Below are 15,043 nucleotides of genomic sequence, written 5' to 3' on the forward strand. Positions count from 1 at the left end.
AGCAGGATGAGTCGGCTACACGATTGCTATAATGAATTACCAGAGCGTAGGGGGAGAAATACAGCCCCTGGTAGTATTTTGAGGTGGTTAATGTAGTCGTGATAAATCTAAATGTTCGTAAGATGTATCAAGGGCAGCAGGTAGCCTAGAGGTTCAGAGCGTCGGGCCAGTAACCCGAAAGATCACTGGTTCGAATCCCCGACCCAACTAGGTGAAAAAAATCTATCGATGTGACCTTGAGCAAGGCACTTAACCCTAATTGCTCCTGTAAATCGCTCTGGATAAAAGTGTCTGCTAAATGACTAAAATGTACATGTAAATCAACCTGATTGAAATATCATTCCACCGGGCCTACTGGACTGCTGGCCACGAGGGAGGAGAATTGACAGGTCCTGACCTGGTCTGAAATGAGAGAAAACTTTTACTGCTGCCTTCGGGATCAATGATGCAATGAAAAACTGAGCACATTCATTTGAATGAAGATGTCATTTCCCATTGGTGTGTGTAGATTGGTGCTAGTCATGACTGGTCCCAGGGGCCCATATGGATGAAGGGGTTTTGTTGAGCCTCAGTGCCTCATTGATTCATCTAAGTCTTCATGAGGATTGGAGGGCACCACAGTAGACTGGTCTGCTGTAAATCAATTCCAATTGAAAGGTTTTACGACACATACAAAACAAACCCTGCAGCTGCTGAGGACAATGAGATAGTACCACCAGTGTACATGAAGAGCATTAATGTTAGTTAATGTTAGGGTTGAATTAGGACAGTTCAGAACTTGGGGCTCTTCAACTCTGGTCCTGGAGTTGGTGTGCAGGCTTTTGTACTTGCCCAGCATTAACACACCTGATTCAACTAATCATGGTCTTCAGTCAGGACCACGATTAGTTGAGCCAGGTGTGAGAGTAGGAGTTAGAGTTAGAGACCCTTGGCTGGAATAAGTTACACATAAAGTGATTCATAACTCTAATGAATAGTTAATAAAGGTTCCTTACCCGTCCGATGAGCACCGGTTCAGGCCCGCTGTACTCTTCAATCACAAAGAACTGGTTCCAGATCCAACTCCTCCTGCTGCGTGACCGAGCTCCCTCCCCATCCATTTGACCACGGCCCTCCTCCTCATCCGCCTCTTGGAACACCAGGCCCCGCCCATTCCCGGGATGGGACTCAACTGTCATCCCCCCACCGGCTGCCTTGTCCTGGTTGAAGCCCCAGTGTGTGTCTGGCTGGAGTTTGAGGACATGGCTGCTATCGATTGGCTCTGTGGCGCCACCTTCAGGGTCTTGAGTGGCAATCGGGCTGAGGATTTTGAGTCCTGGTGCGGCTGTGTGAAGAAAACTCTCCTTATGGGAATCCCCTGCCACACTCCCAGTCCCCTCTCCCTGGGGCTGTGAGGTGAACACTGAGGGAGGGCCAGCATTTGTCTGAGAAGAGATGCTTGAGGGGAGATGCTTGGTCATGGCCGGAGGGTCAGTCTTACTGGTCTTACTGATGGTCACCTCCCTGTCAGTGTCGAGACTGACCTCATTCATAGGTGTTGACAGAGGGTGAGAGGTGTGTTTGCTCTTCCAAGTGACTGTACTATCTGCAGCCCTCATCTCAGAGTTGTCTTTTCCCACACCAGAATCTAGAATGATTTCACTTAAAGTGTGAACAACCTTTTCTAGACTTGGATCAGGATTTGTGACAGGGTTTATATGCGGCAGTGCAGTTGGATTATCCAATGCGAAGTGGTTTTGAGTAACAGCCAAATCTTGCTTCTGTAATTTTAGGGCCTCCATCGGGCTGTGATCCACATCAATCAAATCTCTCTTTCTGCTTCGACTGCTCTTGCTCTGAAAATCATTCAGACTCGGAACACTCTGCATCTGTGAGTTCACAATCATCACCAGGTTCTCTTTTGACAGCAGTTTTAGGACACTGTAGCTGCCGGTCACATTTAATTTTCTGGTTGAATCCATAGTGAGTCCTTTGCCTTGCAGCCCTGTGGTGTGAAGGCTCAGATCTGGTCTCACTCTGGATCGGGAAATGGATTTGAATCTGGTTCTATTGGAGTGTAGGTCTGGTCTACGGTGAACTAGGAATACTTTCTCCATCCTCCCTGTTTTGGTGGGAGTCCCAGCATTGTTAGTACTGTTCTTGATCTTTTTAAGTTCTTTCTCCTGGACCGATTCCCTGTTATTGGGTGACAGAGTTGATTCTCCTTTTTTGATAGGGTTTTCTTCCATGTCCAGAACTGGATTAGGTTTAAAAGCCTGCCTCTCCTTATTAGATGGCATGGCTGCATGATTCTGGGGTATTTTGGGGTGAGAGATAGAGCCACTATCACCACCCAGGTCATGACCAATTGAGTTTCTAAGAGTCACCATGGGCATCACGTTTGAATTCACGCTTGAATCCCATTGGTCCGCTATTCTGTTCTCCCCTAGCTTCAGCAGGTGAGTCCCGCCCACCCCTCTTCTCCGGACAATCTTAGCGGCTGAACCTTCTCCCATAAGCTCCTCCCACAGACACAGTGAGACCAATAGGAGCAGATTCCTGGTGATCATCTTGTCCTGTGGTGAGATGTCCTAGTTTGAGTGATGCTTGGTGCAAGGAAACACTTGTTTTCCGGCTGTCTTCATTCTCTCTATTTCTCTTTCCTTGTATCCTCCCTCTCACTCTTCCATTACGTGCCCTTCACACTGAGATGGAGGACAGGCGCCGCGTTGAATATCTTTCTCTATCTGTTCACAGCTCCTCTCTGCTGTCCCCCCCCCCCTCTTGCAGAATGTCTCGTTCAGTTTCCCACGGAGGGTTGAACACCCTGAGAGAAAGGATAAAGATAATTAAGTTAGAACTTTAATCATCCCACTGTGTTAATTAAAAGTGGAGCGACACAGCAAGGTAGGTAGGATAACTCACAGATGAACAAGCAGGACAGATCAACTAACGGGGCAGAAATCACATTTACACAAGCAGTGGTGCGTCGCGAGGCACAGTCAGATAGTTGTTGTTACACTGAGTGCCGAAAGTGTTCCTGTAGGTTGCACTGTGTTGCCACGCGCAATACGGATTCATGCCCTTGATTTTGTGCACTCTTGTTGTTTCGAGCTTTGTGAGTTGTGTACTGTTTTTGTTTAACTATGTGCTGTCTTGTGCAGTGTAGTGCGTTGGTGTGTATGACACTTGAGCAGTGTTGTGGTGCAGACAGACCCTGTCAGTACATTCATTGGGGCATGAATAAAGTCCAAATAATCCCAAAAGACTCCTCCTTCACCCTTTCTCCTTTCCTCTCCTGCCCTCCTTCCCCATTTAAACAAATCGTTTTTCTTAAGAAAAAACCTTACACTTCCTCCTCCTCCTCGTCTTTTCCTATTACCACCTCTCCCACTCACCACCCGTCTCTCTAGCTCTGCCTATCTATCCATCGCAGTCTCTCCATCGTTCTCCGCCCCAGGTTTGTTTTAGTATGCTATCCCTTCCTCTGCTCGTCTTTCCTGTCCTTTCCTCGTTCCCTGTCAATCATGATGCTGCCGTAGCGTCCCTCACCCTCCGTGCTCTCTCTCTAACTTCAATCAATCAGCCAACCCTCTCCCTTTGACGGCCCAGTGACATTGGAATTGACAGGTGTCTGGCATCCATATTGATGACACAACATACCATTATAAAACCCATACAGTACTCATATATCAAGTGGAACATTTCATATTCACAGTCACAGTATTTACTGACTAGAAGTACCACAACACAAGTTAACAGGGTATCATTCATTGAACATGTCTGTATTTCTGGGAGCGTTACTACACATGCAGGCTACTGCAGTTTGAAGATCCAATCAGAACGACCTCTCACCCAAGCTCAATGACACCCGCTCTGTCCAGGGTGAACATATTGTCAGGGAACTTGTCGGGCCAGGCAGTCGTTGCCATGGGCACCTTGTTAACGGGCTGAGGGCAGGTAGCAGGTCAGAATATCGATGCGTGGATTGTTAGTGGTTGGGAGAAGGGTTCATTACTGGTGTCTATCTGGGATGTTGTGTCAAGACTGTGGTTTCCCAGTGACTTTATGGGGTCAGTGCAGTCCTTCATCTGATCCCTGTACGTACCTGGACTGCATTCTTCTGTCGAACAGAGTGGCTCAGAGTAGACTATGGAGTGTGACTCATTGTTCTAATGAGTGGATGATGTAACATGTAGTACCATGCATTGGTTGAGAACACGGCATGTGTTACTCATGATAGTAGGTTGAATGTGTTACTCATGCTGTGTCTAATGGCAATACACCCATCAATATACACCCTCATTCTGCTCCAGGTGATGCGCTTGATATCCCCCACGGTATCAGCAGGGGAGACGCAGGCTGGTTGTCCCTGTGCTCATAACTACAAATCTGGAGCCTCCGGAGGGTATTTTTCCTCATCTCAAAGTTGTGGGATGTCGACGTGTGAACGACATTGCTCTCCAATAGACTTCATCACTAATAAGACACATTTCTACATTTAACACAATTCAGAGCACTGTCCAGGTTATAATCACTGTGACAACCAACCTGTGTGATTACCAGGCCCTGCCTCCCTTACTTCCTCATTCAGACGCTGATGAGCTATAGTGTCCCTGGGATGAGAGCAGCCACCCCAGAGTTAACGGCTCCTCATAGTGGGTTAAAGGTGAGTAGGGGGCATGCGGTATGTAGACGGTGGAACACCCTCTCGTCTTTGAACTTTCTGCTGCTTCCTACCGTGTTCCATTTACCCCCTCGGGTGCACAGAGTTTCTCGCTGAACTGATTAATTGGGGCCATAAATATCTTAATTAATTTTTCCCTTCCTTGGGCCCCAAACTCAAACGATCGTTTGGTTCGTTAGTATTAGAGGCAGATCTCTGCCATCGATCGCAGGAAGCCGAGTTGCAGTGAAGGCTGTCACCAACTTAACGAGACTGAACATTTTAATTACGATTCACCTCGGTCCGTGCTGTCTAGCTCTCCTTTCCTCTCTGGAGCCCCATCTCTCACACAATCGCATACATATATATTATCACGGGCGCAGAAAAACACAAAACTAAAACATAGCCATTCCCTCCTAATTCCAGACACTCAGAAAATATTCATACAAATACATGAAAACACAAACACAGTCTCTTCTCAACACACACACTGCTAGACTGCAAGAAAGACACCGCCACAAACCCCACACAAACAACAACACATATGTGTGTCGTTCTGTTCCCGGTGGAAAGCTCAGGGGACCGCCTCTGGGACCCACAAAAGTCAGAGAAGAAAGAGAGAGCTCGCCTTTCTAGGAAAGGTAGTCCAAGAACAGTCGCCCTTTATAATTATGCATGGAGAAACAAACAACAGAGAGAAGAGGAGATAGAAGAGGCAGCCACGAGCAAAACAGGCCCGTCTTGGGAGACCATCGCTACGTTTTAAGAGCATAAAGCCATTGAACACACATAACCCAGGCCTTGTCTTGAACCTCAGCAGATAAAAGCAGACCTGTCAAAAAAAGTGTAGAGCTTTATAAATCAGCACAGTGAATCTGGAGGATGAGGAGTCATTCCTCCTCGCTCCTCCTCAGCGAAGGAGTCGAGGATAAATCTGTGCAGATGGAATTCATCTATCCATGCCCTGATTGTGTCTGGGCTGCAGGTGAAATCTGTCACAAGACGGTAAATGTGAACGGTGAGCATCACAGCTGCACGGGCATTGGGAACCAGTCACCGGCCATTCCCTGCCAGGCCTGAAGAGGCAAATCCCCTGAGAGGTGGGTTCGTTCGGGACAGAGAGAGAAGAAAGAAAAGGAGGGAAAACAACAAAGGAACCAACGGAGAGTAGAACGGAAGAGTGTAATCCAGTCATCCAGACGAAGTCCTCGTTTTGATAAGTGCAGAACGATAAGTCCACTTCAGGGCCGGCTCCGAGCTTAGAATACAAACTCATCACTGTAATACAAAGAGAAAGAAGGGCTTATGATCCACAAGGCTCCCAGATTGGTCAGAGTGTTCTATAGCTGGGTTAAAGGTTATAGCAAAAGAACATTTCCAGCTAACAATTGGATCAAGTAAAACCTGTTCACAGGAGACTATATACAGTACCAGGATTAGCAGAGTATTCACAACATCCTCGCATTGCCTTAAGAACCTCTAGGGAAAAGATCATTCACTCAGAATCCATTCCTACACTACTACAGCCCACTGGCATGATCTAAAATCATTACTAATCGGATTACTTTGAATTTAACACGTTTAGCGCTAAGTGTTTGAGTACAGGGATATACCATGAGCCCTCGAACCATGTGATGTAGCAAATTCTCATGTTCAGCGTTCACATCCATTCAAGTGTTAGATAATGAATAACCATATTCCCTCCCTTCACTGCCTGAGTTCATTCTCATGGGGAAACCACGAGAGATCTATGTTTTTAACAAGGAGAGAAAAGTCTGTGTTTGGACGGTGGAACGTGCTACCAAGCTTTTCCCACACATAATATGACTCTATACTCAGACGCCGACTAACAAGCATTACACCTGGGCACCGTACCTCTCCTGCATTTCAAGAACAAAAGTCGAAGTTTCAGTGGTCTACCTGCACAATGATAACCTAAGGTCAGAGGGGTGTTTTTGTAGCAGACAGCTCTGCTGGTCTGTGTCAAGGTCTCCTGGGTACAAATTCACCACATAGACACAGAGGAGTGGTGAGTCACTCAGGCAGCAGAGGCATTTACAGAAATTACACCTGATGCCCATCAAGACTGCCTTTCTTCATCTTCTGCCTGGCTGTTTTCGCACATCAAACAGCTATCTGATCTTCTCAAAACTGCCTGACATTTTAGAGAATGTCCCCGTAATCTATGAACACTCTCCCTGCAGGCAAAGTGTGTGTGTGTGTGTGTGTGTGTGTGTGTGTGTGTGTGTGTGTGTGTGTGTGTGTGTGTGTGTGTGTGTGTGTGTGTGTGTGTGTGTGTGTGTGTGTGTGTGTGTGTGTGTGTGTGTGTGTGAACAGAATGTTGCTAATGCACAGGAGATTTTGTCTAACAATATCCTTGATGCATCCCCAACCCACTCGGTACATTGCAACCCTCGTACATCAACAAAATAAAGTTGGTCCTTCCTCATAGAAAAGGGAGGTATGATACAGTGCCTTGCGAAAGTATTCGGCCCCCTTGAACTTTGCGACCTTTTGCCACATTTCAGGCTTCAAACATAAAGATATAAAACTGTATTTTTTTGTGAAGAATCAACAACAAGTGGGACACAATCATGAAGTGGAACGACATTTATTGGATATTTCTAACTTTTTTAACAAATCAAAAACTGAAAAATTGGGCGTGCAAAATTATTCAGCCCCCTTAAGTTAATACTTTGTAGCACCACCTTTTGCTGCGATTACAGCTGTAAGTCGCTTGGGGTATGTATCTATCAGTTTTGCACATCGAGAGACTGACATTTTTTCCCATTCCTCCTTGCAAAACAGCTCGAGCTCAGTGAGGTTGGATGGAGAGCATTTGTGAACAGCAGTTTTCAGTTCTTTCCACAGATTCTCGATTGGATTCAGGTCTGGACTTGTTTTATATCTTTATGTTTGTTTAGGAGTTTTATATCTTTATGTTTGAAGCCTGAAATGTGGCAAAAGGTTGCAAAGTTCAAGGGGGCCGAATACTTTCGCAAGGCACTGTAGATATATTGTACGTTGATTATTAAAAAGACAAAATCTCGACTTCCTTCTCGCCTGTTTACGTTTCAAGGGCGTTTACCGGGGAGCCTGCTGGCCCAGCTGGTCGAGGGGGAAACATTTCAGAGATGAAAAAACACCAAAGTGCCCCAGGTTGGAATTCGAATACATTGCAGACCGATGGACAGGAGACGACACTATAAAAAGAGACACAACAAGGCCACAGCTGTGAAGAAGAGGCCCGAATAATGACACTTGATATTTTTTTAAGTACGCACAAATCCATTTACAGTAGAACTCGCTTTCATTAAAAAAAAACACCTCAATATTATCTCCACGGGCAGCACAGCGAAAGGAGCACAATGGCACCGCAGTCTAATGCCTGATCATGATCGATAGTCTTCCGCACCATGTGCTGCTCAATAGAACGTTTCTTCCAGAACTCCCTCAGCTATATCTTTAATTGATTGTTAATAGTGGTGAGGGGTTGTTGCCTAGTAACATACTCATGTTTCGCTAAACGGAGTCAAACGAGTCTTGTGATCAGTGTTAGTGTTTGATGCCACGCTGTACTTGTCTTGTGTGATCGTTACATCAATCGAGACTAGACCATGACTAGCATGATGCCACAAATGTTATATCATGTAGTTGGCTTTGAGGTCTGTGCAGGGCCTATGTCAGTACTTGTTTGAACTGCGTAACAACTGATGAATCATTTACCTTAGTTGCGCGCCATTGCACTAGTTTGGCGTTGGTCAGTAGGCTATAGCCTGGAGAGTTGCTATGTTGTCATGCCATATTACTGTAGCACTATATTATTATATTTGCATGGTACTGTTGAGCTGAGCTAGTTATGTGTTGTGCTCTGGGCCTCGGAGCCTCTCTCGCTCTCTCTCTCTGCTGCCACACTTTTTAATCCCCCTTGTTGGAGTCACAAAGTCCCAGCCTTATTAGCATATATCTCCCCTTCTGTCTGACTTTTATGCTCTCTCGGTCCTCCTCAGCTTTATTTCACCGGCGACAGATATTTTTGTAATGCTAATGACTTCGCCCCAATCTCAAATGCATTTTGTTTTTGTCTTGTTCTATTTGGGTCAGTTTGTTTGTTTATTTTCTCGATCTGTTGTATCGGAGGGAGCAGTTAAGTGTTTTCTTTGTGCTCTCAGCTAGCCAGGTAGCACCGTGTGCGCTGGGCGCTAACAGATAGGCAACCAAGGAGAGGTAGCTAAAGTGACAATGATGAATGACCTTTGTTCAGTGGATTCTACTTCACTTTCCTCTGTGGCTTGTGTTGGGTTTTTGTCTCAGAGTTGTTTTTATTTGATTTTGTATATGTTTTTAGCTCAGAGTTGTCGGTTGGGTTAGAGGATAAACCTTAGGGATTTCCCGAGCTGCGAGTTTCCGAGTTTGGTCAGCTCAGCCTCGTGGCATGCATGAGATCAAAGTTGGTTGGGTGCTGTTTTTCAGGGACGTTTTCTGTGTTGAGCGTTGTCACGCTGGGTGATGGTGAGCAGGTTCTCCGGCTCGCTTCCGGCAAGCAGCTCAAGATGTCGAGACACACACACACTGAGACAGACACACACATTCAGTACCAATCCCGTCCCTACCACAAGGTCAATTCCTCAGCACGGTTGAAATCATCCCAGAGGGCAAGGGGCAGGTGGCAGGGACGCAGAGGGGGACTGTCAAAGACCAACCGTAGCCTGCGGTCAGCTCTGGGGGGGGGGTCGTGACGATAATGAGGACACTGCAGAGGTGGAGAATCCCCCTTCTGCTAATGTACAGATCACAGGGCTCTTCTAAAAAGCCCTGTGCTTTTCCATAAAACTGCATCTATAGCCGTGGAGAAGCTTAAGCTGTAATCCTCCATGAAGGATTGAGTCTGCTATGGCGGCCTCTGAGACTAAGTTGAGGGTTAGAGTGTGTGTGTGTGTGTGTGTGTGTGTGTGTGTGTGTGTGTGTGTGTGTGTGTGTGTGTGTGTGTAAGTTCAAGTGTGGATGTGTGCATGCAGTATAACGCTCTCCCTAATATTGGGCAAAGGCCTATGTTTGGGGGATGGACCTGGAGCTGGAGAACATACGATAGAATAAGAGGGAACACATTAGTGGGTGTCTGTGTTTGGGCATGGCGAAGAGGGTATGAGGACGGGCCAAGAGAAGGGAAGGCTCGGTTCTCGGAGTAGAAATAAAAAAGATGGACAAAGGTGCTGACATTTCCACTAACCGACCAGACAAGTGGGCATCCTCTGGACTGGAGGATAGTATTAGACTGAGAGGGCAGAGAGTTCTGCAGCTATAAAGGACTTGGATACTGTACCTCTGTTATTATCTCCACCCCACAGACCAGCCAGGATTACTACACACTCATGTAAATGGCCACTAATACAAGGACATCACTCTCACGGACCACTACCATTAAGAGTCCTCTGAGCCAGCATTTCACTCTTTCTTTTGATCCATCCATCCTTTTATCGCTCCAATTCTCTCTCTATCTCTCTCACACACACACAATATATCTCTTCCATTTCATTCCCTACCTCCTTTTCTCTCCCCCTCCCTTTCTCCTTCCCTCCCTCCCTCTCTCTCTTTCCCGCTCCCTCTCAGGGTATTAGGCATTCAAAGATCTCTCTCTGGCTGGCATGCGGTAGAAGTTATCAGTCCATCTCTCCCTTCCTTTTCTCTATCTCTCTAATCTCCGTTAATCTTCCAGCCCAGAGTGAAGTGAGAATTAGTTTCTCACTCTCTCTCATCAATCTCTTGCACCTTTCCCCTCCCTTTCACCATCTCTCTCATTCTCTCCTTGTCTCCCTCCCTCATTCACTCGCTCCCATTCTTTCACCTCTCTCCTCATCTTTCTCACTCATTCCCGGGCTCCACTATTCCTGCTTCATTCCTCTCTCCATGTCTCCGTTTCTCATTCCCCCCTTTGCTATTCTAACTGAACACCTCTCTCTCTCCCTATCCCATCTCCCTCCATCCCTCTTCCTCTCTCCTCCCTGCAAAGTCGACCAGTGTGAGTCGATTAACCCTGCAATGTGTCCTTCTCTGTCACCCTGCCACATGCCCCCCCCCGCATGGCCCCAGCCAGTCAGAGGGTAAAGACATGATGACTTCCATCCATCCTCCATTGTGAATCACTCCACAGAAAGAAAAGAACAGGAAAGGGCTATCCTGCCCTCAAAACAAAACTTCCCTTGTCAGGCTACTAGGTCATAACTAGATAATGTCCCCTACAGAGGGCCTTCAGACCACAGACACACATAGGAAATACACCCTGCACTTCCTGTTGTTTACAATATGACAGACTGTCCAACTAAAACCTGTCGCTGTATAGGGCAATTGTAACATGGCACTGTGTTTTTCAAGATTCTGGGCCCCAATTAAACGACACAAAAAAGAAAACAACCTCACTGCAGGTACAATGAGAATGTTTACGCTGTATGTCAAGGACAGGTGTACTTTTGAGTCATTATCCACTAGCAATGTCTCCAAGGAGGAACAGCTTGCAGGTGTCAGTTTTAACACCGGTAACACATCCTATAAAGCATAAATACTCCTGCGATTGACCGAAGTGAGGCCTCAATCACATTTGCTATTGTTGTAGAAAATATAGCTACTGTAAGGAATGTACAGTATCTGCTGTACTAGCAGCCTTGGGGCTATACTATTGGCTGGCGTTAAGGTGGCGCTAACGTCAAAACGCACATTAGTTAGCTATTGCGTCGTGTAAAAACTGGCGCACTGGCATTTTCCCGGCCCTAACACCAGGCTCGGGCAATTTACTGTCTTATATCAGCTCACTTGCACTCAGATGGGCGGGGTGGAAATATTTGAGGTGTGTCCTTAAAAACATGATCCAAAGTGCTAATTTTAGGCAGCGGTGATATGGATATTTAAGGTCAACCAAAAGCTGGTTTTAGCGGTAACACAGTTGGTTATGGCAACATGAATTTTGACAGTGGAAACACAGCCTATACACCCGGGACACACACTGCCAATATGAGCATGGAACAAGAGTAGACTAATGTGCTTTTGGTGCCTGTATACGTATTTACAAACATAAAAAAACGTGTTTTTTTTCCCATTTCGTTTTATTTGATTAAAAACCAAGCATAGCCGACGAAGGGTTTGGCTCCTAAGACCAACTGGAAATCAATATGAATCACCAATGCTTTATTAAAATATCAAGTAAAACAGCGAGCCAACATTCCCTTTTGATCTATGCATGATGTAGACTATTTGTCCATGCCCATCATGAAAGGAGAGATGAGAACCTCAGTGAATACCGATGAAACCTTATATTTAGAAGTTATTTGTCATCTGTAAAATTAGCTTATTTTTTCTGTTTCATAAGTTCAAAACCCAAGACCTCCCTTAGATCTACTATAACAAAGGCCAGTTCAACAGAAATGCGTGTCTTTTTTGATCCTGGGGATTTGATGATATCATTACATTTGACATTTATTTATTGTTGTTGTTTTTTGTACTAACTGATTGCTGGGGGGGGGGGTTTCTCGTAAAATTGTATTACAACCAAACTTGTTAGAATGATTCACCTTCCTGGTTTTATATTGACAACGTCCGTGGCACGCTTGCGGTGCGGCTTATGGAGATGTGTGACTACGATCTGATCTGTAAATGGTTCCGATTATGTTCAGAAAACATAGGCCTATTTAGGAGCAGCAGTACAGGCGGTGAGTCGACATTCTCCCTTCTCTTATATTGGATCTTTGTCCAGCTACTGTTAAAAGTTTGGATGTGTGTAAAACCCTCCATAGTCATCATTGTTGTAATATTATATGCCCACGGGGAGAAAGTAAGGTGCCTGTAAGTGTGACATAGCCTATTTAAAATAAGTTGTTATTTTCTTTTGTTTAGAATTTGATTAGAATTACTCTGTCTCTTTTTTTAGGCCTTTTCAATAATGAATTGAATCTTGTTATTGACAATGTTTGGCATGCAATTACTTAGAACAATGAGGACTGAAAACAGGTTCAAGTGAACCTATTTAGCAAAGATGGGACAGGTCTACATTTTGTTATTTCGTTTCTGTAAGCCATTTAACAAGCTATAACGGACAAACATTGGAATTGGAGTTGATTCCAAAGTGACACATAAAAGACAGTAAATACACAACCTGAAGCAACTACATATTTTGCCATGAAGCCACGTTCTGATTGGCCAGTGAGGGGCCAAGACTCGACAACACCCACAACTTGTTGATTCATCAAAAACCCAGCCCTTTCGTGCCCCCGCCACCAATGCGATGACAACTGTGGCACACAGTTGACACACCCCTGAACCTATAGCGAAACCGCCTGCGTTAGGTTTGTTAAAATAGACCCCGTGAACAGAGTCATAAAGAGACACGAGAGAGAAAGATCCCGGTGAAGGTCAGAAAATACATGAACGCAGAGAGAAAAAAAGGTGTAGTGAAATAAATGAAGAATAGGGGGAGAGGGATAAACAGATAAGGGCCGCCAGTACGTGATGGGCAACAGAGTTAAAACGATAGAGGGATGAGGGAAGAGGTTGACATGGGTTAATCCTCCCCATTCCCTACCATTCCCAGGGAAAAAGGAGGGACAGCAAATGAGGAGGAGGGAGATGGCTAGGAGGAGAGGGAGAGAGGGGGGGTCAACATAGAGCTGAACCTATTGCTGCTGATTAGGTCGTGGATGAATGCTGGGTCAGGTTGTTTAATCATGATTGGATTTGCTCTGCAGTTTGTTTTCAGTGGAAATACAGTATATCTTGAGGGGGCATGTCTCTCCAATGTGGTTGTGTGTGTTTTAAATGGCTGCTAGATTAGATTGTACTGAAATGAACTGGTATAGGCAACATTATCATGCATACAACAAACCTTGGGAAACCACATTCATCTATTGGAATGTGTAATGACATTGATTGGAGTAATAACACTGGCACTGGGCATGAAAACAACAGGAGGTCAGCCATTTTCCTTGTTGTTATCCTTTAATATTATTCCTCCCCTGCTGATAAGCCAGAGTGAGAAAGGGAGAGGTGGTGTGCCACTGTTCCTGACGCTGATGGGTGCAGTAATATCGGCCCATTAATCCCAGTGATTGGCAAACACTGTAAAGGGACGACCCTGTCCTCTGTCGCCACGGAAACCTAGACAGACCAGGCCACCTTCCCAGCAGCAACTTGTTTTTGTTTATGTCTGAAATTGACTTTGCAAACAGGCTGCAGAGAAAGAGAGAGAGACAGACAGACAGACAGACAAAGCGAGAGAGAGAGGGAGAGATGGTGTCAGCTATAATAAGGCGATTCAAGGTTCAATTCCCTCTGGAAAAACTTGTCTATATCCCCAATCAAGCAATCAAGGCAATTAACCTGGATTCCTCTGGTGAGATCCCAGCTGTGTGGAGAGCTACGTGTAAAGATGTAACCCAGCAAAGTCTCTCTGGTAAAGGGCATCTGCTCAGCCAATCAGCAACGCAATGTAATCACGTTTCACACTGTGTTAATCACTTCAGCTTAATGTATCATTGGTATGAAAACAATCTTATACTCTATTAACGGAGAGGGAGGGAGGGAGGCAGAAAGGGATAGGAGGGAGAGGGAAACAAAATAGGGACGAGAAGAGTGAATGCAAGGGAGAGCAGGAAAGTAATGACTTGAGAGAGAGCAAGAGTGAGAGAGAGCACAGCAGTGGGGGAAGAAAAGAAATAGTGGAACATTGTGTACATCTCCAAAAACTCTTACTCTTCTAAAACCTCACTAATTCAATCTGGGGAATCCAGTTGAGTGACTGAGCCCCCCTCCCCCATCCACCTCTCGTCATTCCCATTTCAGAATAGAGCTCAGAGAAACTCCTAATCCTCCTTCTGATACCCACACCCTGCAAAGCACAGACAGATACAACAACACCAGAGAGAGAGAGAGCGAGAGTGAGAGTGAGAGCGAGAGCGAGAGCGAGAGAGAGAGAGAGAGGTATGTCAGGAGATGGTGGAAAGATATGAGTATGAAAGAGAAGGAGAGGGGGAAGAAAGTTGGCAAGGGAAACAGAGAGAGAGGTGGAGTAAAAGAAAGATGGATGGGAAAGGGGGAATAACAGAGGATTGTGTCGTATTTGAACTCAGTCTATTGGTCTCATCAGTCCTGACAAATTCTTCTTTAATTAAAACCCTAAATCCTCCACACTTTAAAGCCCTTCTTATAATTAACGCTCTGATCCCCCCCCCCCCTAAAGAAAAACAATTAAAAACTTTTGCGATTTTTACTTCAAACCCCATTAATTAAAAAACGCAAATGAACAATGGTGTGATATTGAGGCAGACCCCCACTTTGCTCATTAGCTGTTGGTTAATTGCTCCAAACTGCTATGTTTACCAGAGGGACACTAAAGACAAAAATATCAAAATTTTA

At 45.4% G+C, this 15,043-nt stretch overlaps 1 protein-coding gene across 2 annotated transcripts in view; it reads right to left on the reverse strand.

Moving 5' to 3' along the window:
* The window catches only part of LOC112226696, a 128,506-nt gene that overhangs the window by 73,812 nt on the left and 39,651 nt on the right, over positions 1–15,043 (reverse strand). For both annotated transcript variants that reach the window (XM_024391184.2, XM_024391185.2), the window contains exon 2: positions 996–2,806. In XM_024391184.2, the coding sequence (XP_024246952.1) occupies positions 996–2,549 (1,554 nt within the window). In that variant the 5' untranslated portion in view covers positions 2,550–2,806. The remainder of the gene's footprint in view (positions 1–995; positions 2,807–15,043) is intronic.

Source organism: Oncorhynchus tshawytscha, linkage group LG28 (genome assembly GCF_018296145.1).
Source record: "Oncorhynchus tshawytscha isolate Ot180627B linkage group LG28, Otsh_v2.0, whole genome shotgun sequence".
Lineage (NCBI taxonomy): Eukaryota > Metazoa > Chordata > Actinopteri > Salmoniformes > Salmonidae > Oncorhynchus > Oncorhynchus tshawytscha.